General features: G+C 37.2%; 2 protein-coding genes across 6 annotated transcripts in view; one reads left to right on the top strand and one right to left on the bottom strand.

Moving 5' to 3' along the window:
• The window catches only part of EMC4 (ER membrane protein complex subunit 4), a 101,234-nt gene that overhangs the window by 43,550 nt on the left and 33,158 nt on the right, over positions 1–24,526 (top strand). The window lies entirely within an intron of this gene.
• KATNBL1 (katanin regulatory subunit B1 like 1) overlaps positions 1–24,526 on the bottom strand; it is a 40,582-nt gene that overhangs the window by 9,011 nt on the left and 7,045 nt on the right. For all 5 annotated transcript variants that reach the window (XM_057488644.1, XM_036887559.2, XM_057488645.1 and 2 more), the window contains exons 2-4: positions 2,735–2,865; positions 1,741–1,781; positions 207–489 (exon numbers count right to left, since the gene is read on the bottom strand). In XM_057488644.1, the coding sequence (XP_057344627.1) occupies positions 207–489; positions 1,741–1,781; positions 2,735–2,851 (441 nt within the window). In that variant the 5' untranslated portion in view covers positions 2,852–2,865. The remainder of the gene's footprint in view (positions 1–206; positions 490–1,740; positions 1,782–2,734; positions 2,866–24,526) is intronic.

Here is a 24,526-nt window from a genome sequence, read left to right as displayed (position 1 = left end):
CATTTCATTCTATCTCAGATATCACTAACTTAGAGAAATGTAATAAACTACTGATTCAAATTTGGTTAATCTAAAAAATTGTCTAGAAAGTTACAATCATTCAAGTAAGTCTGAATGCAATGGGCAGTGAATTATTCTGCTAATAGAAAATGGCAAAGAAAAAAGCCAAGAGTTTAAAGGAATAAAGTTAAGCTTAACTTACTTACCTCAGAAAAAAAACCTCCACTATATTTTGATGATGGGCTTTCTGTCTGTGAAGAACCAGAATCACTGGAGTTAACCAAGTACGTTCGAGTATCATGGCGTAATTTTTCAGGCAAGTGGCCTGCACAAGCCAGTTCATTTTCTTTATTTGCCATGTCACAGCCCCCACTTTTAGGGGACTGTTTTTTTCTGTAACAAGGATTTGGAAAAGGATGATGAACTTTCTTCCTGCGATAGATCACCTTAAGTAGTTTATTAGGGCTTTTCACAGCTTGTCCAACTGTTCTGTAAAAAGAATTGATTTTCTTAAGTGAAAACCATTAAAAGTCTTTAAACAGAAAAATTTAATAAACCACATTTTGTGATAATTCAATTAGAAGTAAATAGAATTTAAAAAACGCTTAGATTGAAGAGGAAAATAAAAGGGAATTTCAATCCATACGGGAAGCAATGAAAATGATAATAATTCATATCAAAAGAAAATGAAGAGGCATATTAACTAGATGTTTTTAAAATGACATATTACAGGCCACCCAGGAAGTAAGAAAATTGTAACACTTTCTAGTTACCTAATCTTTTTCTAACAAAGTGACACAATAATTGTGCAAGTCTGAACATATATTTTAATATATAATAAAGCAATACTTATTTTGATTGAGCTGAAGTATGTTTGAGTAAGATAAAACAATACAGCAAACTCATAATCTAGTATAATGGTTCTCAAATGTTTTATACTCCTCAAAATTATTCAGGTCTCAAAAGAACCCTTTTCATGTTGGCAATAACTCAAACTGAGAAAATTTAATTCATTTAGAAGTATTAGACTCATTACATATTAACATAGACTATTTTACAAAAAAAAAAAAGCCCAGTAGTTTTCCAAACAAAAAATACAGTGAGAAGAATGGCACTGTTTTAACATTTGTGCAGAATTTCTAATATCTGGTTTAATGGAAGACAGCTGGATTCTTGCATCTGCTTCTGTATTCATTCTATTGTGATATCAAATATTTTATAGCCTCTGGAAAACTATACTTAAAGGTGAAAATGAAGAAGGTGATAATGTCTTAGTATTGTTGCAAATACTGTTTTGACCTCAAAAACTCCCTGAAAGGGTTTCAAGAACCACTTCATTTTCTTTATTGTGACACTCTATAAGTGTCTATGAGTTTCTCTATAAGTGACACTTCATTTATGGTCACTTGGAGAACCAATGGTTTAGTAGAAAGTACCTTAGAGTTCAGCAGACCTGAGAACAAGGATCATTCTGACCACTTTCTGGGTATTTGACCCTGAACAAATCACAGTTCTTTAGTTTTTCTTATCAACTGCTGGAGTAATGATAACTACCTAGTAAGACTTTTGTTAAGGATTAGAGATAATACTGACATGCTTAGCAGAGTGCCTGACACAAAGGAGATGTCTGACAGTTAGTTAATTTATTATATAAAAGAGAACACTTATTTTTCCCCCTACTGTCACTTTTACCAGCTTTCAGTATTTGCCATTTCCCAGAAACTTTAAAGAAGCTCTTACCTATTTACGTCAGCAGCCAACTGTTTTGGAGATTTCTTAACCTGAAAAATAAAAGTAGGTAGCTGCAGCATATTTAAATTTTTTAGTGAAGCTATATAAACTTTGTGATTGATATCAATAAATCTGATATTCAACGGTTAAGCTTTTTGGATTAAAACCTTTTCTGTTCTAATGGCAGTCTCAATCATTAGTTACAACAATACTGCATACAGGTATTTTCGATAGAACAATATATCCAACTCCCTGTTTTCCATGCCACTAGTCATGTATTATACTTAAAAGGTACTTAATAAGTGAGTTGAATTTTAATGTGGCTTAAAAAATTACATCAGTGCTATGAGCCTTGCAATAGTGAACAAAAAGCACCTCTGAGAGTTCTCCTTAAAATTAAGCTAATATATTCAAATTACATTATGTCAAACAGTATACTGGTCAAGAAAGTTTTTAGAGCTTTTAGAATATAAACAGTTCTCAATATTTATTAATTATACTTAATTCTGGGAAGTTAAGCGGAATTATGACACCCTCGTTGTTTAAAATAATTTACCAAAACTATCTACAGACCAAACAGTGTAAACTGTCTGATAGACTAAATGATTGTGTCTCCCAAAATTCCTATGTTGAAATCCTATAATGCCACCCACCAACCCAAAAGTGATGTTATTAGGAGGTAGGACCTTTGGGAGGTAATTAGGTCAAGAGGGTGGAGCCCTCATGTATAGGATTAGTGCCCTTATAAGAGAGACCCCAGAGAGCTATCTTGCCCCTTCTGCCACATGAGCATACCGCAAGAGGATGGCCATCTGTGAACCAGAAAGTGGGCCCTCACCAGATACCAAATCTGGATGGGCCTTGATCTTGGACTTCTCAGCCTCTTTAGAACTGTGAGAAATAAACCTTTGTGGTTTATAGGCCACCCAGTGTATATTCTTTTACAGCAGCCTGAACAGACTAAGCTACCATCTTATCTGTTACCTAAAAACTATGGACTTACCTCCTTCATGTTCTTATTAGTGAAATTAGAGATCCTCTTTCTAGGAAGATCAATGGAATGATCCTCAATATTATTACAAAAGTTCCGTTTTTTAACATTGTGAGTTTCAGATGCCATAATCTCTTAAATACCTACACAACAAAATAAAAATAATAAATAGAAAATACAAAAAGCAAAAGAGCCTGACGATTTCCTTCACACACATATAAAAATATACTAACAGCTCCACACTACATAAAAGAAGCTTCGAAGTAAAGCAGAGGACATAGTTCTGATCTACACATTTTTCTCAAACCTTAAACAGAGAGGAAGCACAAGACAGCATTCCAGAAAATTAAGGTTCCTTCTATTCTCATTCTTTAGTTGCAATGATTTATTAAAATTATTTAATTACAATAGTACGGCATGTATTTTTTCCCAGTGCACATGTCAATCTCTCCATTTTCCACATTGCTACCCATATATTAAATTTAAGTTTGCAGTTTATGAAATTAGGTCTATATAGTAGTGATATCTGTGACATCCAAATGTATAGAAACATACAATTTGGAATCAAGACACTGGGTCAAATACAATTAAAAGCAGCTAGAGGAACCAAAATTAGACCAGATATATAGATATATATATACATGTTGTTTTATGCCTGATCCTTCAATTTTTCTCTCATTCTTACAGCTAGCTCTCCAAAGCTTCCCTCTGCCTTTGAAAAAATAATCCACTCTCTCCTATTCAGGCTATGGCTTCCTTTATATAACAGAGGAAAATCAGTTATTTCCATATTTGCACTCAGGTTTTATATAAGAAGTTTAGTTCAGATCATGCTATGAATGCCAAGTTACTCCCTCATTTGTTCTTTAAACATTTACTCAATGTTCACTATGTGCCAGGCCCTTGAGTTAATGTAGATGATGGATAGATATCTAGTTCTAATTAGGGAGATTTCTGAAAACATGTCTTTCTGGGCCCAAGTTTCAAACTGTAACTCAGTAGTTCTCAGGAGTGAAGCCCAAAGCAATTATATTTTTAAAAAGCTCCCCAAGTATTTTTGATGCATTATCCTAGCAGAAAATCTATCTTAGAGAATTTTCCAAAAATATGTACAAACATGAAATTTTTGCAAATAATTTCAGGGTATTCTAAGACTTCCTGCTCCTAATTTACAGAAAGCCCTCCCACCAAAGTTAAGAAACCTGTAGAATGAAACTGTTTAAAAAGTAAGTAAATAAAAGGATAGATGCACTGGACAGAAAATAAGTAAGGACACAGAGGCACTGAATAACACACTAGAACAGATGGACCTAATAGACATATATAGAACTCTACACCCAAAAGCAACAGGATACACATTCTTCTCAAGTGCACATGGAACATTCTAAAGAACAGACCACATACTAGGCCACAAGAAGAGCCTCACTAAATTCAAAGAGATTGAAATTCTACCAACCAATTTCTCAGACCACAGAGATATAAAACTAGAACTAAATTGTACAAAGAAAGCAAAAAGGCCCACAAACACATGGAGGCTTAACAACATGCTCCTAAATAATCAATGGATCAATGAACAAATTAAAATAGAGATCAAGCAATATATGGAAACAAATGACAACAACAACAGAAAGCCCCAACATCTGTGGGACACAGCAAAAGCAGTCTTAAGAGGAAAGTATATAGGAATCCAGGCATACTTAAAGACAGAAGAACAATCCCAAATGAACAGTCTAACATCACAATTATCAAACTGGAAAAAGAAGAACAAATGAGGCCTAAAGTCAGCAGAAGGAGGGGCATAATAAAGATCAGAGAAGAAGTAAATAAAATAGAGAAGAATAAAACAATAGAAAAAAATCAATGAAACCAAGAGATGATACTTTGAGAAAATAAACAAAACAGATAAGCCTCTAGCCAAACTTAATAAGAGAAAAAGAGAACCAACACACATCAACAGAATCAGAAACGAGAAAGGAAAAATCACGATGGATCCCACAGAAATACAAAGAATTATTAGAGAATACTATGAAAACCTATATGCTAACAAGCAGGAAAACCTAGAAGAAATGGACAACTTCCTAGAAAAATACAACCTTCCAAGACTGACCAAGGAAGAATCACAAAATTTAAAAGAACCAATTACCAGCAATGAAATTGAATCGGTAATCAAAAAACTACCCAAGAAAAAAACCCCTGGGCCAGATGGATTTACCTCGGAATTTTATCAGACATACAGAGAAGATATAATACCCATTCTCCTTAAACTTTTCCAAAAAATAGAAGAGGACGGAATACTCCCAAACTCATTCTATGAAGCCAACATCACCCTAACACCAAAACCAGGCAAAGACCCCACCAAAAAAGAAAACTACAGACCAATATCCCTCATGAACGTAGATGCAAAAATACTCAACAAAATATTAGCAAACCAAATTCAAAAATATATCAAAAGGATCATACACCATGACCCAGTGGGATTCATCCCAGGGATGCAAGGATGGTACAACATTCGAAAATCCATCAACATCATCCACATCAACAAAAAGAAGGACAAAAACCACATGATCATCTCCGTAGATGCTAAAGAAGCATTCGACAAAATTCAACATCCATTCATGATAAAAACTCTCAACAAAATGGGTATAGAGGGCAGGTACCTCAACATAATAAAGGCCATATATGATAAACCCACAGCCAACATCATACTGAACAGCGAGAAGCTGAAAGCTTTTCCTCAGAGATCAGGAAAAAGACAGGGATGCCCACTCTCCCCACGGTTATTTAACATAGCACTGGAGGTCCTAGCCACGGCAATTAGACAAAACAAATAAATACAAGGAATCCAAATTGGTAAAGAAGAAGTCAGACTGTCACTATTTGCAGATGACATGATACTGTGCATAAAAAACCCTAAAGACTCCATTCTAAAACTACTAGAACTGATATCGGAATACAGCAAAGTTGCAGGATACAAAATTAACACACAGAAATCTGTGGCTTTCCTATACACTAACAATGAACTAATAGAGAAATCAGGAAAACAATTCCATTCACAATTGCATCAAAAGGAATAAAATATCTAGGAATAAACCTAACCAAGGAAGTGAAAGACCTATACCCTGAAAACTATAAGACACTCTTAAGAGAAATTAAAGAGGACACTAACAAATGGAAACTCATCCCATGCTCTTGGCTAGGAAGAATTAATATTGTCAAAATGACCATCCTGCCCAAAGCAATATACACATTTGATGCAATCCCTATCAAATTACCAACAGCATTCTTCAACAAACTGGAACAAATAGTTCAAATATTCATATGGAAACACCAAAGACCCTGAATAGCCAAAGCAATCCTGAGAAGGAAGAATAAAGTGGGGGAATCTCGCTCCCCAACTTCAAGCTCTACTACAAAGCCACAGTAATCAAGATAATTTGGTACTGGCACAAGAACAGAGCCACAGACCAGTGGAACAGAATAGAGACTCCAGATATTAACCCAAACATAATGGTCAATTAATAGATGATAAAGGAGACATAGACATACAATAGGGAAATGACAGTCTCTTCAAAAGATGGTGCTGGCAAAACTGGACAGCTACATATAAGAGAATGAAACTGGATCACTGTCTAACCCTATACACAAAAGTAAATACGAAATGGATCAAAGACCTGAATGTAAGTCATGAAACCATAAAACTCTTAGAAAAAAACATAGGCAAAAATCTCTTGGACATAAACATGAGCAACTTCTTCATGAACATATCTTCCCGGGCAAGGGGAAAAAAAAGCAAAAATGAACAAGTGGGACTACATCAAGCTGAAAAGCTTCTGTACAGCAAAGGACACCATCAATAGAACAAAAAGGTACTCTACAGTATGGGAGAATATATTCATAGATGACAGATCCGATAAAGGCTTGACATCCAAAATACATAAAGAGCTCACGCACCTCAACAAACAAAAAGAGGAGCTAAACAGACAATTCTCCAAAGAAGAAATTCCGATGGTCAACAGACACCTGAAAAGATGCTCCACATCGCTAGTTATCAGAGAAATGCAAATTAAAACCACAATGAGATATCACCTCTTACCAGTAAGGTTGGCTACCATCCAAAAGACAAACAAAAACAAATGTTGGTGAGGTTGTGGAGAAAGGGGAACCCTCCTACACTGCTGGTGGTAATGTAAATTAGTTGAACCACTATGGAAAGCAGTATGGAGGTTCCTCAAAAACCTCAAAATCCAAATACCATTTGACCCAGGAATTCCACTTCTAGGAATTTACCCTAAGAATGCAGCAGCCCAATTTGAAAAAGACAGATGCACCCCTATGTTTATCACAGCACTATTTACAATAGCCAAGAAATGGAAGCAATCTAAGTGTCCATCAGTAGATGAATGGATAAAGAAGATGTGGTACATATACACAATGGAATTTATTCAGCCATAAGAAGAAAACAAATCCTATCATTTGCAACAACATGGATGGAGCTAGAGGGTATCATGCTCAGTGAAATAAATCAGATGGAGAAAGACAAATACCAAATGATTTCACTCATATGTGGAGTATAAGAACAAAGAAAAACTGAAGGAACAAAACAGCAGCAGAATCACAGAACCCAAGAATGGACTAACAGTTACCAAAGGTAAAGGGACTGGGGAGAATGGGAGGGAAAGGAGGGAAAAGGGCGGGAAAAAAGAAAGGGGGTATTACAATTAGCATGTATAATGTGAGGGGGGCATGGGGAGGGCTGTGGAACACAGAGAAGACAAGTAGTGATTCTACAACATCTTACTATGCTGATGGACAGTGACTGTAATGGGGTTTGTGGGGGGGCTTGGTGAAGGGGGGACTCTAGTAAACATAATGTTCTTCATGTAATTGTAGATTAATGATAACAATAACAAAAAAAAGTTAGTAAATAATTGCAGGAATAAATAAGCACTCTGACAGAGGGGCATACATGTGAGTCAGCAAAACATCACTGAGCAAAGTGACAAGCAGTACACTGAGGAAACAGCATGTGCAGAGCTGAAAGGCATGGAGCAACATGATTTGTTTGGCAATCTCTTAAGTAGATGCATGCGACTGGAGCTTAGGCTGGGGGTGGTTGCAGCAGAGAAATGAGGCTGGAAAGACAGGCAGAAACTAGATCATAAAGGGTCCATAAGATTAGCCTTTTTTTTTTTAAGAAAGAGGGACTTTTAGGGACTGGAGAGGGTGGGTGGGAAGGGAGGGATTATGGGGGAAATGGGGCATTATGACTAGCACACATAATGTAGGGGGGTGCGACATGGGAAAGGCAAAAAATACAGAGAAGACAAGTAATGATTCTATAGCATCTTACTACGCTGATGGACAGCGACTGTAATGGGGTATGTGGGGGGGACTTGATAATGGGGGGAGTCTAATAACCATAATGTTGTTCTAGTAACTGTACATTAATGATATCAAAATAAAAAAATTAAAAAAGAGGGACTTTTATTAAAGGTAATGAACTAATAAACACATGCAATTACTTCTACCCTTCTCTGAAATCCCATTACAATGACAGGCAAGGATTGTTTAAAGCTTGAAGCCCTGAGAGACAAAGAAGATGAGATGATAGCAATAGCAGTTTGGAAACTGCAAAGAAGTGATAAATTACTTAGCATATTTGAAAAAGCCAAATTCTAAATCAGCAATAAGGAATGGTGAAAAGCAGAATCCCCAAAAGGTTGAGGAACTGACAATACTGAGTGGGGACTAAGGTGGGTTTAAGAACAAATGGAATGACTGAATATCCATTTAAGATATGTCAGATTCTTAGATCCCCTTCCCCATTCCAATCAAAGTTTTACTGTTTGGAAAATTTAAAACACAGTCCTTGGGATGGAAAACACTAGGTACCAATGAGGGTGAGAGGAGCATATTCAAAAAGGGGGATCAAGTGAAAGTTCACATACTAAATGCTGATATCACTAACTTTCATCCTACCATTTGCTTCAGACAGGCTTGCAGCCAACTTTATACAGTCCAGGGAAGAGTGCAGAGAATGCTTCTTTGAGAGCTCTGATCAGTCCCAGAGGAAAGCACACACATGTGAGTGCACACACATATACATATAAATATTTGATCATCAGTGATGGTCAAAATTCCAAAGAACTGTTTTACATGTTGATTATGGTGGCAGTTATCTAACTGGAAGTTAACAGAACTATGCCCTAAGAAGGGTGAATTTTTATTGTATGTAAATTATACTTCAATAAACCTGACGTTGATGAATTTACAAATTGAAAGGGTACACCAAGGGTCAGAATTGTGGATGAAATAGATCTATAAAACATATCACTGACAAATTTCAGAGCACTAGAGAAGTTACAGAAGGTAAAAACATACAAAAAGCAAATCAAACAAAAAATAAACCCCAAAACCCAAAACAGGTCACATATAGACATAGAACAATACCTTCAAAATTTCTAGGGAATCTAAAATTCTACATTTACCAAATTATCAATCAAATGTGAGTATAGGAGAAAGAGATTCAGACATTCAAAATTCCAAAAAAATTCTTTCCAGTAGCAGTCAGAGAATAAACAAAAATGAGAAACACAAGTAATGGAGACCCAAGAAAAGAGATGGCACAGGAATTCCCAGGATGGCTATGAAAGAAGATCCCAGAATGAAGGCTGTGCACCAAGAGTGAGATAACCACTGGGGCAAGTTAGCAAGACTTCTCTAAAAAGTATTCACATAAATGAAATTGTTTAATAACAGGTGCTCAGTAGAGAGATGGAGAGAACTAAGGGCGAGTCACAAAGAAGTGGCACATTTTTTGAGCGCTAAACAAATTGAAACCCATATTCAAAGGAAATAGTCTTCCAGAATGTAAAGGAAATCAAGATATTCTCAGATGAAATAAAATTAAAGAAGGAATCTTAGAACATCAGGGTGACAAAAAGAAAACAGTAAGGTAAATTATGTTTGATGGTTGAAGCAAAAATTATTAACACTATCTGATGTGGTTCAAAATATATGTAGAGGAATATTTAAGATAATCATGTTGCAAGTGGGGAAGGACAATGGGGTATAAAGAGAGGTAAAGCTTCCACACATCACTCAAAATGGTAAAATGACAGCACCAGTAGTAGACTGTGGTAAGATATATACCTGTAATATAATACTTTGAGCTATTAGTTAAAAAAAAAAAAAAAGCCATACCAAGAGATATACTCAAAAATACTTAGATAAAAACGGATTGTTTAAAAGTGCTTAATAACCTATAGGAAAAGGAAGAGAAAGAAAACAGAGAAATGAAAGAACAGAAACAAAAAATAAAATGGTGGAAACATCAATAATTACATTATGTATAATTCATCTAAATCTATCAGTTAAAAACCAGAGATTGCATAGTAGATTAAGCAACATGACCTAACAATATGTGGTCTACAAGAAATTCACCTCAAATATAATGATATTTAAGCAGGTAGAAAGAAAAAGGAAAGAAAGCAAAGGAGAGGGGAGGAAAGGGAAGAGAAAGGAAGGGGAGGAAAAAGATGTATTATGCAAATATTTAAAAAGCAGAAGTGGCTATATATTAGTATCAGATAAAGATGTCAAGGGAGCAAAAGAAATTATCAGGGATAAAGAAGAACATTACATAATGATAAAAGAACCAATCCATCAAGAAAACAAAGCAATCTTAAATGTGTATGCACCAAACAATACAGCTGAAAAATACATAAAGTGAAAACTGAGAGGGCTGACAAATTCACAATAATCTTGGAGACTTCAATATGCCCTCTCAACAAGTGATAGAACAAATAGACAGATATTCAGCAAGGCCATAAGATAATACCATCAGCCAATACAGCCAAACCAACATTTATCAACACTCCACTCAAGAACAACAGAATACATTATTTTAAAATGTCACAGAACATATCCCAAGAGAAACTACACTCTGGATTATAAAATAATTGAAATCCTATAGATTATGTTCACCAGCTATAATGAAATCAAACTAAAAATCAGTAAAATAACAGGAAATCTCTGAACATTTGGAAACTAAACACTGCACTTCTAAACAATCCATGGGTCAAAGGAAATCTCAAGGCAAATCAAGAAAATACACTGGGGAAAATGAAAATGGAAATATAACATCAAAATTTGTGAGACACAGCTAAAACAGTGCTCAGGGAAACATAGGGGCAGAGGATCTGAACACACACTTCTCCAAAGAAGAAATTCAGATGGCCAACAGGCACATGAAAAGATGCTCCGCACTGCTAATCATCAGAGAAATGCAAATTAAAACCACAATGAGATATCACCTCACACCAGTAAGGATCGCCACCATCCAAAAGACAAACAACAAATGCTGGTGAGGATGTGGAGAAAGGGGAACCCTCCTACACTGCTGGTGGGAATGTAAATTAGTTCAACCATTGTGGAAAGCAGTATGGAGGTTCCTCAAAAAGCTCAAAATAGAAATACCATTTGACCCAGGAATTACACTTCTAGGAATTTACCCTAAGAATGCAGCAGCCCAGTTTGAAGAAGACAGATGCACCCCTACATTTATCGTAGCACTATTTACAATAGCCAAGAAATGGAAGCAATCTAAGTGTCCATCAGTAGATGAATAGATAAAGAAGATATGATACATATACACAATGGAATATTATTCAGCCATAAGAAGAAAACAAATCCTACCATTTGCAACAACATGGATGGAGCTAGAGGGTATTATGCTCAGTGAAATAAGCCAGGTGGAGAAAGACAAGTATCAAATGATTTCATTCATATGTGGAGTATTAGAACAAAGAAAAACTGAAGGAACAAAACAGCTGCACAATCACAGAAGCCAAAAATGGACTAACAGTTACCAAAGGGAAAGGAACTAGGGAGGATGGGTGGGAAGGGAGGGATAAGGGCGGGGAAAAAGAAAGGGGGCCTTACGATCAGCATGTATAATATGGGGGGGCATGGGGAGGGCTGTGCAACACAATGAAGACAAGCAGTGATTCTACAGCATCTTACTACACTGATGGACAGTGACTATAATGGGGTGTGGGGGGGGAGTTGGTGAAGGGGGGAGCTTCGTAAACATAATGTTCTTCATGTAATTATAGATTAATGATACCAAAATAAAATTTAAAAAAAAAGAAATCTGAGACTTTTCTATTCACTAACAATGAACTAGCAGAAAGAGAAATCAGGAAAACAATTCCATTCACAATGGCATCAAAAAGAAGAAAATACCTAGGAATAAACCTAACCAAGGAAGTGAAAGACCTATACCCTGAAAACTACAAGAGTCTCCTAAGAGAAATTAAAGAGGAAACTAGTAAATGGAAATTCATTCCATGCTCTTGGCTAGGAAGAATTAATATTGTCAAAATGGCCATCCTGCCTAAAGCAATATACAGATTCAATGCAATCCCTATTAAAAACCTACAGCATTCTTCAATGAACTGGAACAAATAGTTCTAAAATTCATATGGAACCACAAAAGACCCCAAATAACCAAAGCTATCCTGAGAAGGAAGAAGAAAGGTGGGGGGATCTCGCTTCCCAACTTCAAGCTCTACTACAAAGCCACAGTAATCAAGACAATTTGGTACTGGCACAAGAAGAGACCCATAGACAATAGAATAGAGTCCAAATATTAACCCAAGCATTTATGATCAATTAATATACGATAAAAGAGCTATGGACATACAATGGGGAAATGACAACCTCTTCAACAGCTGGTATTGGCAAAACTGGACAGCTACATACAAGAGAATGAAACTGGATTACTGTCTAGCCCCATACACAAAAGTGAATTTGAAATGGATCAAAGACCTGAATGTAAGTCATGAAACCATAAAACTCTTAGAAGATAATATAGGCAAAACTCTCTTGAATATAAACATGACCAACTTCTTCACTATCTCCATGGGCAAGGAAACAAAAGGAAATGAACAAGTGGGACTATATCAAACTAAATATCTTCTGTACAGCAAAGGACACCATCAGTAGAATAAAAAGGCACCCTACAGTATGGGAGAATATATTCGTAAATGACATATCCGATAAGGGGTTGACATCCAAAATATGCAAAGAGCTTATGCACCTCAACAAAGAAAAAGCAAATAATCCAATTAAAAAATGGGCAGAGGATCTGAACACACACTTCTCCAAAGAAGAAATTCAGATGGCCAACAGGCACATGAAAAGATGCTCTGCATCGCTAATCATCAGAGAAATGCAAATTAAAACCACAATGAGATATCAACTCACATCAGTTAGGATGGTCAACATCCAAAAGACAAACAACGAATGTTGGCAAGGATGTAGAGAAAGAGGAACCCTCCTACACTGCTGGTGGGAATGTAAATTAGTTCAACCATTGTGGAAAGCAGTATGCAGGTTCCTCTAAAAGCTCAAAATAGAAATACCATTTGACCCAGGAATTCCACTTCTAGTTTACCCTAAGAATGCAGCAGCACAGTTTGAAGAAAACAGATGCACCCCTATGTTTATCGCAGCACTATTTACAATAGGCAAGAAATGGAAGCAACCTAAGTTTCCATCAGTAGATGAATGGATAAAGAAGATGTGGTACATATACACAATGGAATATACACAATGGAATATTGTTCAGCCATAAGAAGAAAACAAATCCTACCATTTGCAACAACATGGATGGAGCTAGAGGGTATTATGCTTAGTGAAATAAGCCAGGCATAGAAAGACAAGTTTCAAGTGATTTCACTCATTTGTGGAGTTTAAGAACAACGAAAAAACTGAAGGAACAAAACAGCTGCAGACTCACAGAACCCCAGAATGGATTAACAGTTACCAAAGGGAAAGGGCCTGGGGAAGATGGTTGGGAAGGGAGGGATAAGGGGAAAAAGGGGCATTACGATTAGCACACATAATGTAGGGTGAGAGGGGCACAGGGAAGGCAGTAGAGCACAGAGAAGACAAGTAGTGATTCTATAGCATCTTACTATGTTGATCAACAGTGACTCTAATGGGGTATGTGGTGGGGACTTGATAATGGGGGGAAATCTAGTAACCACAATGTTGTTCATGTAAGTGTGTATTAATGATACCAAAATAAAAAAGAAAGCCATAAAATAAAATTTTCCATCACAATATAAGTTGATCACAGGGATGGTAGGACAGCATGGAGAATACAGCCAATGATTCTGTAATATCTTTCTATGTTGATAGTAACAGCACTAGTTGGGATGAGGATTTTATAATGTGGGTAACTTTTGAACCACTGTGCTGTATACACTTGAAACCAATGTAAGAATGTGTAATACCAATACTTAAAAGAAAAACACCCTTTTGCTTCAAGCCTAAACTGCTGTAAGAATTGATTTTCCTGCTACTAGTCTCTTCCTATTCCTACAAGTCGTTCTTTATAACTTACAGTGTTCATGTCAAAATCCGCAAATTTCCAATAGTTCCCTAATATTTACTACAGACTTTCCCAAATTATGTTTAAAGTATAGATTATAATGGACATTTTACTCTATCCACATAAATTTGGATATGCTGCATGTTAAACCTCTTCTTTCCCAGGCTGAGCCTGCAGGCAAGTCCCCATGTGGCATACCGCCCATCCAAGCGGCACCCTGCATGTGAGGAACTGTTAGTAAGCAGCCCCACCTCCAGGCCTCCCCACTTCCCACCATGCCACTCAGGAACTGAAAATATGGGTACCTCAAGGTGGGAGACCTTTAACTTCTATCTGGAAGATATATTCCAGAAATGAGTGTACATTTATACATAAAAATAAACTAGTTCTTGGAAATTAATTAAATACAATTAAAATGGCTCAGAGAAGCCTGCATAACTTTAACTCTGATTCCCAAACTTAGCCATCATCCTACTTTTTTTATTTGACAGATAAATACAAAAGATGCAGATGTTCCAAGAAACAGTTTGTGCAACAGATTTACTACAATAAGACTAAACTATCTAAATGTTGAAGGCCTTCACAATCAAGCACCATATTATTAAAGATTAATATTTTTTTTAATTAGAAGGGAAAACTTGCAAAACATACCACTATTTTTTATATAAGGGGGAAGGACTTTTCTTGAGGGAGGGAGGTTCCATTGCAATGGTGTTAATCAAGTAACACCATTAAAAATCACAAGTAATCTTTATCAAAATGGTATTTCTATTTTTAGTTTAGTTTTAGTAACACCATTAACCTGGGTCAAATGGTATTTCTATTTTTAGTTTAGTTTTAATAACACCATTAAAAATCACAAGTAACCTTTATCAAAAGTTTACTATATGCTAGACATGAGCATTGTAGATACATATAATGCTCTTTTTATAAATGAGGAACCTGAGGCACAGAAAGATTACATTATTTGCCCAAGGCCAAACAACAAAAAAGTCTGAGTCAGGACTGGAACCCAGGCATTCTGTCACCAATGCCTCCTCTTTTAAGCAATAAATACAATAAATACACTATGCTATCTCTCAGTTGATATGAGAGATTAAAGATGAATACATAGACAATCACCTTTACCATCACAAAACACAAGGTCACCAGACATTACATGCCTCCTGATGTGCCACAATAGGAAATGCTACTAATAAGTATTCTTGCCAAAAAATCTACCCTAACTACCAGTTTAAAGGAAATATAAAAACAGAGGAACATGGTAAGCACTACCATGGGCTGTAATAAGAAAAATCCAGAAAACAGAAATTCCTTGGGACACAAAACTCAGTTTCCTCAACTAATACTTCAGGTGAGAAGGGAGAGGGGGAGGTGAGAACCTACATATTAAAAGAGGCTGTATCGCACTATTTACAATAGCCAAGATATGGAAGCAACCTAAGTGTCCATCAGTAGATGAATGGATAAAGAAGATGTGGTACATATACACAATCAATACTATATAGTCATAAGAAAGAAATCCTACCATTTGCAACAACGTGGATGGAGCTACAGGGTATTGTGCTAGTGAAATAAGTCAGGCAGAGAAAGACAAATACCAAATGATTTCCCTCATTTGTGGAGTATAACAACAAAGCAAAACTAAAGGAACAGAATAGCAGCAGACTCACAGACTCCAAGAAGGGACTAGTGGTTACCAAAGGGGAGGAGTTGGGGATGGCAGGTGGGGAGGGAGGGAGAAGGGAATTGAGGGGTATCACGATTAGTGTACATGGTGTGTGTGAGGTGAAAACAGTGTAGCACAGAGAAGACAAGTAGTGACTCTGTGGCATCTTACTACATTGATGGACAGTGACTACAATGGGGCATTGGGGGTGGACTCGATAATAAGGGTGAATGTAGTAACCACACTGTTTTTCTTGTGAAACCTTCATAACAGTGTACATCAATGATACTTTAATAAAAAATAAAAATAAAAGAGGCTTTATCAATTGATTACAATGTATGTACATTGCTTAGATCCTAGTTTAAAAAATATAACTGTTAAAATGTGTAAGAATTGGGGAAATTTCAATATTGACTGGGTATATATTAAGGAATTACTTGTTTACAACTTTAGTATATAATAAACTGTACATATCTGAAGTTATTGATATATGTACACAGACATATACACATACTAAACCATTAATTACCACACTCAAGACAGTGAACCTATCTTTATCATCTTCAAAAATGTCCTTTGCCCCTTGGTAATCCCTCTCCACCACCTGATCTGCTTTCTGTTGCTATAGATTAGTTTGCATTTTCTAGAATTTAAGTAAATGTAATCACATGGTATATACTTTTTTTGGAGGTGGTATGGTTTCTTTCACTCAACATAATTATTTTGAGTATCATCCGTGCTGTTAAACGTATCAACAGCCCATTGCTTTTTATTGCACAGCAGTGTTCTATTATGTGAATATACCACAATTTGTTCATCCATTCACCTGTTGATGGACAATTGGATTGTTTCCATAAAGCTATTTTTAGTCATGTACAGATGACTTTTTTTTAACAAGAACAGATACTTTTCTATCTCAGATAAATACCTATGTGTGGAATGGCTGGGGCATACAGTAGATGTACGTTTAACTTTTTAAGAAAATTGCCAAACTTTTAAAAGTTGTACCACTTTACATTCCCATAAGCAGTGTGTAAGAGTAAGGAATTATTGTTAATCATTGTTAATCATTTTTAGTTGACTGGCATAGTGGTTATAACATTTTTTTAAAAGAAGAGTTTTTAGAGGAAAGAGATCTTAGGATTTGCAACAGTCAGGAAAACCAATGAAACAAGAAATGTTGGTAATTGTTGAAACTGGTACAGTATGTTCTTTATACCATACTGTTTTTCCACATGATTAGAATTTCCTTAAGCTAAAAGAAATAGATAAGACATTAGACTACTTTAACAAATAGTTTACTTATGAGATGTATGTATATATTTATGAGTTTATGTATGTATTTATAAAGGGATGTTCTGCAATGATATATTAAAATGGCACATCTTTGCTCTTTGGGCTAGAGGCAGTGCTCCCTTAATGACTGTAGATACAGTCAATTTTATCTCAACAAGAGTAATGTGAAAGGAAGAGGAAAGAAACAAAAACAGATGTGCTAAGAACACTATGTCTTGTGCCTCCCTTTTCAACTGCACATCCCTGGATTTGGGGACCAGAAGGAAGTATGTTGCATAAAAGGAAAAAAAATCAGAAAAGAACACAGATAAAAATGATCTCTCTCACTTTAGAATACCCCAACAGTGAATGCTTCCACAAAGATGAACTGAAAAGCTGGGGAACAGAAGGGACATTTTTTTACTTTATACTTCCTTTGTAACAAATTCTGCTTTTCTCTCATGCAGTTTTATATGCTGCATTTTGTCATTAAAATTATATTTTCCTATGTATTAAAATGTCTTTTTGAAAATTACTTAAATGCATATAAATACTACTTCATCACATGCATGTTATTTATTTTTATTTTTGCAATTACAGAAAATACTTAAAGGAACATCCATATAACTAAATATGTGTACAAATTAGATTATTTCTTTTAGATAAACACATTACTGGTTCAAAAATATGATTACAGAACTCCTGAAATTTAAGGTACAAGCACTTCCATACAATGTGACTGGCAGTGGTAGTTGGTAAAAAAAAATCATTTAAAAGGGATTCAATAAAAAAGAGATGTATACATGTACCTTAAACATTTAAATATAAAATGTAAAAGAAATGAATATACATCCCATATAACTTCCCTTGGTTTTCTTAAAAGTGATTCAAGGAGAAGGGAGCCAAGATGGTGGCGTGAGTAGAGCAGCAGAAATCTCCTCCCAAACCCACATATATTTTTGAAAATACAACAAATACAACTCTTCCTAAAATAGAGACCAGAAGACACAGGACAACAACCAGACTACATCCACACCTGCGAGAACCCAGCGCCTCGTGAAGGGGGTAAGATACAAGCTGCGGCCCGGCGGGACCCCAGCACCCCTCACCCCAGCTCCTGGAGGGCGGAGAGGAGTCGGAGCGGGGAGGGAGAGGGAGCCCAGGACTGCTAAATAGCCAGCCCTAGCCATCCACACCAGAGTGCAGACACAGTGCATGCATGAGGTGCTGGAAACTAGGGAAACAGGACAGTACGAACTGCAAGCGGATCCACGCAGCCGGCACCCCCAGGACAAAGAAAAGCGAGTGCTTTTTGAAAGTCTTAAAGGGACAGGGACCCCACCACTGGACGGAAGCGTTCAGGGACACTTGGCCCAGCAGCTGGGAATCCCGGGGAACTCTGGGCACTCTAACCCCCTGGGCAGCAGGGCAGCTCGGAGGCCCATCACAGAGATAAACAGCCTCCTGGCTGTTTCCCCTCCAATGCGGCTCTGCCATATCAGAGCAGCAGCCTGAGGCAGGGCACGCCCACAGCAACCACGGAGCTAAACTCCATAGCAGCCAGGCAAGAATCAGAAGCCCCGTCTGCACGCAGCTGCCCAGCACAAGCTGCTAGAGGTCAGTGTTCTCCCAGGAGAAGAAGGCCACAAACCAACAAGAAGGGACATTCTCCCAGGCATCACTTGTGCCAGCTCCACAAACTATCTCTATTGCCATGAAAAGGCAGAAAAATTCGATACAGACCAAAATCACAACCGCTGAGAAGGAGACAGACCTAACCAGTCTTCCTGAAAAAGAACTCAAAATAAAAATCATAAACATGCTGACGGAGCTGCAGAGAAATATACAAGAGCGAACGGATGGCATCCGGAGGGAGGTTACAGAAGTGAAACAATCTCTGGAAGGATTTATAAGCAGAATGGATAAGATGCAAAAAGCCATTGATGGAATAGAAACCAGAGAACAGGAACACATAGAAGCTGATGTGCAGAGAGATAAAAGGATCTCCAGGAATGAAACAATATTAAGAGAACTGTGTGACCAATCCAAAAGGAACAATATCCGCATTATAGGGGTACCAGAAGAAGAAGAGAGAGAAAAAGGGATAGAAAGTGTCTTTGAAGAAATAATTGCTGAGAACTTCCCCAAACTGGGGGAGGAAATAGTTGCTCAGACTACAGAGGCACAAAGAACTCCCAACAGAAGGGACCCAAAGAGGACAACACCAAGACACATAATAATTAAAATGGCAAAGATCAAGGACAAGGACACAGTATTAAAGGCAGCCAGAGAGAGAAAAAAGGTCCGCTACAAAGGAAAACCCATCAGGCTATATCATCAGACTTCTCAACAGAAACCTTACAGGCCAGAAGAGAATGGCATGATATATTCAATGCAATGAAACAGAAGAGCCTTGAACCAAGGATACTGTATCCAGCACAATTATCATTTAAATATGTAGGAGGGATTAAGCAATTCTCAGACAAGGAAAAGTTGAGGGGGTTTGCCTCCCACAAACCACCTCTACAGGGCCTCTTACAGGGACTGCTCGAGATGGGAGCACTTCTAAAAAGAGCACAGAATAAAACACACAATATATGAAGAATGGAGGAGGAGGAATAAGAAGGGAGAGAAATAATCATCACATTGTGTTTATAATAGCTCAATAAGCAAGTTAAGTTAGACAGTAAGGTTGTAAACAAGCTAACCTTGAACCTTTGGTAACCACAAATCTAAGCCTGCAATGGCAATAAGTACATATCTTTCAATAATCACCCTGAATGTAAATGGACTGAATGCACCAATCAAAAGACACAGAGTAATAGAATGGATAAAAAAGCAAGACCCATCTATATGCTGCTTACAAGAGACTCACCTCAAACCCAAAGACATGCACAGATTAAAAGTCAAGGGATGGAAAAAGATAGTTCATGCAAACAACAGAGAGAAAAAAGCAGGTGTTGCAATACTAGTATCAGACAAAATAGACTTCAAAACAAAGAAAGTAACAAAAGATAAAGAAGGACACTACAAAATGATAAAGGGCTCAGTCCAACAAGAGGATATAACCATTATAAACATATATGCACCTAATACAGGAGCACCAGCATATGTGAAACAAATACTAACAGAATTAAAGGAGGAAATAGAATGCAATGCATTCATTTTGGGAGCTTTAACACACTGCTCACTCCAAAGGACAGATCCACCAGACAGAAAATAAGTAAGGACACAGAGGCGCTGAACAACACACTAGAACAGATGGACCTAATAGACATCTATAGAACTCTACAACCAAAAGCAACAGGATACACATTCTTCTCAAGTGCACACGGAACATTCTCCAGAATAGACCACATACTAGGCCACAAAAAGAACCTCAGTAAATTCCAAAAGACTGAAATCCTACCAACCAACTTTTCAGACCACAAAGGCATAAAAGTAGAAATAAATTGTACAAAGAAAGCAAAAAGGCTCACAAACACATGGAGGCTTAAGAACATGCTCCTAAATAGTCAATGGATCAACAACCAAATTAAAATGGAGATCCAGTAATATATGGAAATAAATGACAACAACAACACAAAGCCCCAACTTCTGTGGGACGCAGCAAAAGCAGTCTTAAGAGGAAAGCATATTTCCTCCAGGCATATTTAAAGAAGGAAGAACAATCCCAAATGAATAGTCTAATGTCACAATTATGAAAATTGGAAAAAGAAGAACAAATGAGGCCTAAGGTCAGCAGAAGGAGGGACATAATAAAGATCAGAGAAGAAATAAATAAAATTGAGAAGAATAAAACAATAGAAAAAAAATCAATGAAACCAAGAGCTGGTTCTTTGAGAAAATAAACAAAATAGATAAGCCTCTAGCCAGACTTATTAAGAGAAAAAGAGAGTCAACACACATAAACAGAATCAGAAACGAGAAAGGAAAAATCACGACGGACCCCACAGAAATACAAAGAATTATTAGAGAATACTATGAAAATCTATATGCTAACAAGCTGGAAAACCTAGGAGAAATGGACAATTTCCTAGAAGAATACAATCTTCCAAGACTGACCCAGAAAGAAACAGAAAATCTAAACAGACCAATTACCAGCAATGAAATCGAATCAGAAATAAAAAAACTACCCAAGACCAAAACCCCCGGGGCCAGATGGATTTACCTCTGAATTTTATCAGACATACAGAGAAGACATAATACCCATTCTCCTTAAAGTTTTCCAAAAAATAGAAGAGGAGGGAATACTCCCAAACTCATTCTATGAAGCCAGCATCACCCTAATACCAAAACCAGGCAAAGACCCCACCAAAAGAGAAAACTACAGACCAATATCCCTCATGAACGTAGATGCAAAAACACTAAACAAAATATTACCAAACCGAATTCAAAAATACATCAAAAGGATCATACACCATGACCCAGTGGGATTCATCCCAGGGATGCAAGGATGGTACAAACATTCGAAAATCCATCAACATCATCCACCACATCAACAAAAAGGACAAAAACCACATGATCATCTCCATAGATGCTGAAAAAGCATTCGACAAAATTCAACATCCATTCATGATTAAAACTCTCAACAAAATGGGCATAGAGGGCAAGTACCTCAAAATAATAAAGGCCATATATGATAAACCCACAGCTAACATCATACTGAACAGTGAGAGGCTGAAAGCTTTTCCTCTGAGATCGGGAACAAGACAGGGATGCTCACTCTCCCCACTGTTACTCAACATAGTACTGGAGGTCCTAGCCATGGCAGTCAGACAAAACAAAGAAATACAAGGAATCCAGATTGGTAAAGAAGAAGTCAAACTGTCACTATTTGCAGATGACATGATATTGTACATAAAAAACCCTAAAGACTCCACTGCAAAACTACTAGAACTAATATCGGAATTCAGCCAAGTTGCAGGATACAAAATTAACACACAGAAATCTGTAGCTTTCCTATACACTAACAATGAACTAATAGAAAGAGAAATCAGGAAAACAATTCCATTCACAATATCATCAAAAAGAATAAAATACCTAGGAATAAACCTAACCAAGGAAGTGAAAGACCTATACCCTGAAAACTGCAAGACACTCTTAAGAGAAATTAAAGAGGACACTAACAAATGGAAACTTATCCCATGCTCCTGGCTAGGAAGAATTAATATCGTCAAAATGGCCATCCCGCCCAAAGCAATATACAGATTCGATGCAATCCCTATCAAATTCCAATAGCATTCTTCAATGAACTGGAACAAATAGTTCAAAAACTCATATGAAACTGAGACAGGGACCGTGGGTGTAGTCAGAGTAGGGTGAGGGCCTCTGGAGGGGGCAGGCGACATATTTGCAGTCAGAGCAATGTAACTACATGCAAGGAAACCCCCCTACTAAAACTCTGTGTTAAACATTGAGCTCTAGAATCATTCTTCAGTGAGATCAGTTAATGTTCCCCAGATAAAGAAGAGTAGCACATGTTTTATTATGCTAATCATTTGTAACCATGTGCAAGATTCACTTTAGCATGCTAAAAGGCCCAGGCCTATGTGCTGTCTTTCCTCCTTCAGATCTGACAAGGTGATTTTGCAAACTGAGCAACTTACTTAGCATGCAGACCCACCTGTAGACTACATGGTAAAAGGCAGGAAAAATTCCATCTTAAAGATAAGATTCCATTTTAAAACCCAGGAAGTTCAAGAGGCAAGATTCTTTAGCAAGTAGACAATACCTCAGCCCACCTTTGGGGCTGGGCAGGCAGCATTTTGATATGCTCCCAGACCAAGGTGCCGTTGTCCCAGACAGAAATCAAGGCAGGAAATACCTTACGTTAACTTAATTTTTAATATTCAAGGACCACTTAACAACTCCCCACCCCTAAGTTTTTTCATGTTCTCGAAAAATCCTCAACTGCCTATAAAACCCCCTAGACAACACACCACTATGGACTCTCTGGTCCCCTCCTGGCATGAGCTGGGAGCTCTGTCCTTTCACTTTATCTCTAAATAAAAACCTGTACCATGGCTCTCCTACTTTGACTGTTTCTGAAGCTCATTCTTCGGCTCTGCAAACAAGAATCCCGGCATCAGAACCGCCAAAGACCCCAAAGAGCCAAAGCAATCCTGAGAAGGAAGAATAAAGTGGGGGGATCTCGCTCCCCAACTTCAAGCTCTACTACAAAGCCACAGTGATCAAGACAGTTTGGTACTGGCACAAGAACAGAGCCACAGACCAAGTGGAACAGATTAGAGACTCCAGACATTAATCCAAACATATATGGCCAATTAATATACGATAAAGGAACCATGGACATACAATGGGGAAATGACAGTCTCTTCAACAGATGGTGCTGGTGAAACTGGACAGCTACATGTAAGAGAATGAAACTGGATCACTGTCTAACCCCATACACAAAAGTAAATTCGAAATGGATCAAAGACCTGAATGTAAGTCATGAAACCATAAAACTCTTAGAAAAAAACATAGGCAAAAATCTCTTGGAGATAAACATGAGCGACTTCTTCATGAACATATCTCCCCGGACAAGGGAAACAAAAGCAAAAATGAACAAGTGGGACTATATCAAGCTGAAAAGCTTCTGTACAGCAAAGGACACCATCAATAGAACAAAAAGGTACCCTACAGTATGGGAGTATATATTCATAAATGACAGATCCAATAAAGGGTTAACATCCAAAATAAATAAAGAGTTCACACACCTCAACAAACAAAAAGCAAATAATCCAATTAAGAAATGGGCAGAGGAGCTGAATAGACAGTTCTCTAAAGAAGAAATCCAGATGGCCAACAGGCACATGAAAAGATGCTCCACATCGCTAATCATCAGAGACATGCAAATTAAAACCACAATGAGATATCATCTCACACCAGTAAGGATCGCCATCATCGAAAAGACAAACAACAAATGTTGGCAAGGTTGTGGAGAAAGGGGAACCCTCCTACACTGCTGGTGGGAATGTAAATTAGTTCAACCATTGTGGAAAGCAGTATGGAGGTTCCTCAGAATGCTCAAATAGAAATACCATTTGACCCAGGAATTGCACTTCTAGGAATTTACCCTAAGAATGCAGCACTCCAGTTTGAAAAAGACAGATGTACCCCTATGTTTATCGTTGCACTATTTACAATAGCCAAGATATGGAAGCAACCTAAATGTCCATCAGTAGATGAATGGATAAAGAAGATGTGGTACATATACACAATGGAATATTATTCAGCCATAAGAAGAAAACAGATCCTACCATTCGCAACAACATGGATGGAGCTAGAGGGTATTATGCTCAGTGAAATAAGCGAGGCGGAGAAAGACAAGTACCAAATGATTTCACTCATCTGTGGAGTATAAGAACAAAGGAAAACTGAAGGAACAAAACAGCAGCAGAATCACAGAACCCAAGAATGGACTAATAGTTACCAAAGGGAAAGGGACTGGGGA

The sequence above is a fragment of the Manis pentadactyla genome, chromosome 11 (genome assembly GCF_030020395.1).
Source record: "Manis pentadactyla isolate mManPen7 chromosome 11, mManPen7.hap1, whole genome shotgun sequence".
In the NCBI taxonomy this organism is placed as follows: Eukaryota; Metazoa; Chordata; class Mammalia; order Pholidota; family Manidae; genus Manis; species Manis pentadactyla.
The sequence above is the reverse complement of the archived record's forward strand: the minus strand, read 5'-3'. Positions and strand labels throughout refer to the sequence as shown.